Source organism: Postia placenta (assembly GCF_002117355.1).
Source record: "Postia placenta MAD-698-R-SB12 unplaced genomic scaffold POSPLAscaffold_16, whole genome shotgun sequence".
Taxonomy (NCBI): domain Eukaryota; kingdom Fungi; phylum Basidiomycota; class Agaricomycetes; order Polyporales; family Adustoporiaceae; genus Rhodonia; species Rhodonia placenta.
Window position 1 is genome coordinate 295,619 of NW_020169847.1, and position 2,804 is coordinate 298,422.

At 54.1% G+C, this 2,804-nt stretch overlaps 1 protein-coding gene across 1 annotated transcript; it reads right to left on the reverse strand.

The window, feature by feature from the left end:
- Positions 1-1,217: 1,217 nt before the first annotated feature.
- Positions 1,218-2,281, reverse strand: POSPLADRAFT_1099466 (hypothetical protein; the record flags this gene model as incomplete). Its single annotated transcript, XM_024483182.1, has 5 exons — positions 1,218-1,685; positions 1,891-1,927; positions 2,067-2,099; positions 2,160-2,163; positions 2,221-2,281. Coding segments are annotated over 5 exons (603 nt in total), but the record flags the coding sequence as incomplete, so codon positions are not given.
- Positions 2,282-2,804: the final 523 nt, after the last annotated feature.

The window sequence follows — 2,804 nt, forward strand, 5'->3', positions numbered from 1 at the left end:
AGTCGAAAATACATTATACTTATTACAGGATATATGCAACCCGACACGTGCAGCACAAAGCACGAACCAGATCAAAAACCCTCCTCCTTCATCGCCCGATAGTGTTCGAGCTCCTCGCGCATCAACTTCATCTGTGCTATTAAGTCCGCCAGCTTGGAACTTTCCGATTTTGCTAAAGCGGCACTTGTACTTGCCGAGGATAAAGTGACAGGGGTGCTTGTCACGGCCTGGGTAGAGCCCGAGGCAACCGTAGCCCACGCGTTGGCGCATTTTGTGTAAGGTTTGTCCTTACAATTGGGGCACTCAAAGTGTCGGTACTCTTGCTTCCCACAGCCGTAACAACTACCGGGGAAGTTTCCTTTTCCAATAGCTGCATTGATGCTGGCCGAAGCTGCATGCAACTGGGGTGCACCGCCACACCCTCCGCGCCCTCGACCTCGGGCCGAGAAGAAGTTATTTAGCTCGGGCCGACGGGCCTGGCTGATGTCGAGGATCTGCTCAACCTCTGTGGCACGCTTCTCAGCTGCTTGCCATGTGGTGAATGTCTCGAGCTTGATGTTGCCGTATATGTGGGAGGGGATGCTGCTCAGGTACTTGTCGCATAGCTCCAGGTCCCCATACCCAGAGCGGTCCGCCGGACCCTTGAACAGCGCGGAGAATTCCGCAGCAGTGCATTTTTCACGGACCAACTTGTCCGCGCAGAGCTTCGCCAGCTCTACTTGTGCTGCTGCCTTGTCGTCGAGATTACCAAAGCGAGCCTTGAAGGCGGCGGCAAAGGCCGCTTCGTTCCTGAATGGGGTTGCAGCCCCTTGTACTCCTACCTGCACCAACGCAAGTTGGGTGAAGTAAGGAGTGGCCCAGGCATGGGCGTCACCATCGAGCAGGCTCAACACAACTTGCACCTTGAGTTCGATGGTGGTCAACGATGTGTTGATCAACCAATAAATGCATAGTTGCGACAGGAACCTGTCGCATTCAATGACGACGGTCTTGCCATCGTAGTGGAGCGGTAGAAGGAGCTTCAGGGTCTCCTTGTTGGGGGCTGTCGTGGGAGAAAACATTATCGGCATTGGGGGCGACGGAGGATGCTGCGGGGGCGGAGGCGGCTGTGGTGGCCCTCCGCTGGTCGGACTACGAGGGGAGCAAGTGCTCGAGCGGCCTCTCGGCGGAGACGGCGGTGAAGGCGCCGAAGGAAGTTCGGAGGGGGGGTCACGTACATCAGGGACTGCTGACGTGGAGGTGAGCGCTGTCGGCGAGGCGGGCCGAGCAGGATCCGCAGACTCGGACTCCGAGACTCCTTCTTCACTCGCACTCTTCTCAGGCTCAGGCTCTGGCGCAGGGTCTGGAGGGAGATCTCCTCGCACTTGACTTGGACCGGCGACGACAGTTTGAGGAAGTTGGGAGCTAGGGGAGATAGGGCAAGAGTGCCGCGAGGCGGATCGAGACGCGAGGGTGCTGCGGGGGCCAAGGGGGTGTTGAGCCCGTCTGATTACCTTGTAACAAGGGTAATCCTTCTCAATTGATCGGGGTGTCCGATTTGGGCACGGCTGCTGCTTGCAACGGTAAAGGACAGTCTCAGGGCCGTCTGGGATGTAGACGTCGATGAGATCCTGAGAGTCGAATGCGTGGATCTGGCCTTGACAGGCAGCCACGATGGATGGGGAGAGGACGGGGAGGTGCGCGTACTACAATGGCCATGCTACACTAGCTTACGCTACGGCGCCCGAGAAGACACTAGGGTTCACAGTTCACGTGGGGCCCAGTACTGCTTTTGACTATTAAGCAGCAGGAACCTAATCCACACGTCCGTGAGGACAAGTACCGCCCACTGAAGTGCAGGTACTGAAGAGTTCATTCCCTTAGTGTTGGCGATGTATGTACGCTATCTACATATCGTAATGTATCGTAGGGGTGCGCACCACCCGACCTGTGGGAAAGGAAAGTGAGTGTTTTTTTTTGGGTTCCGATGAACGCCGGCCACTATGGGAGTTTCGACCTAATGTCGCGACTTGAGATCAAGCAACAGGGGAATATCTGAAAGCGGGGGGCTTTCGACTGGTTCTCACCGAAGCGATGGTGAGCAGGGCTCAAACCTAAGGCTAGGGACAAGAAAGTATATTAGTTAGTATAAGTAAGTAAGCAGATACATGAGAGCTTACTGACCTAGGGACAAGAGGTCAAAACTGAGGTCCCTAGGGCAGCAGAGGCCGGCTTATATACAGGGGAAGATAAGAGCAGGCTGTGCGCGCTGGTCTGTGTGCAGCTGGTCCGTGCACAGCATGCCGACACGGCCCTGGGGGCCAGTGAGTCAGAGCGGCTGTGTCAGCGGAGCCCGAGCTGTGCCGTGCACTGCCGCCCCATCTAATCTAATTGTACAGTAGATATGATGTGTCCGTATCAGGCATGTAGTACAGAGGTCGCAGGTTCGAGCCCATGAAAAGGAAAAAATTAAAAAATGGCTAGATGTCGTGTCAACTCGTGACACTGCCAATTATGAATAGGTTTTCTCCTTTATCAGACAACGTGGATCTCATTGAGCACAATGATGTATCCCTTACGGACTTACATACACGTGATACGCTATCTCTTAATACATACAAAGCGGAGGCATCTCACAATGAGCGCGGCAGTGCTATAACTGTGCTTAATTCCTCCACCAAAAATATAAAAACATCGAGAAAACCATCGAGCACATCAAAATCAAAAACCATACTAAAAATCTATCTTGACGATCCAAGAGCCATAGCCCCAAAGCGACAAATGGAGGGCTCTGTTGGATATGATCTTTACGCGGCAGAAGATCT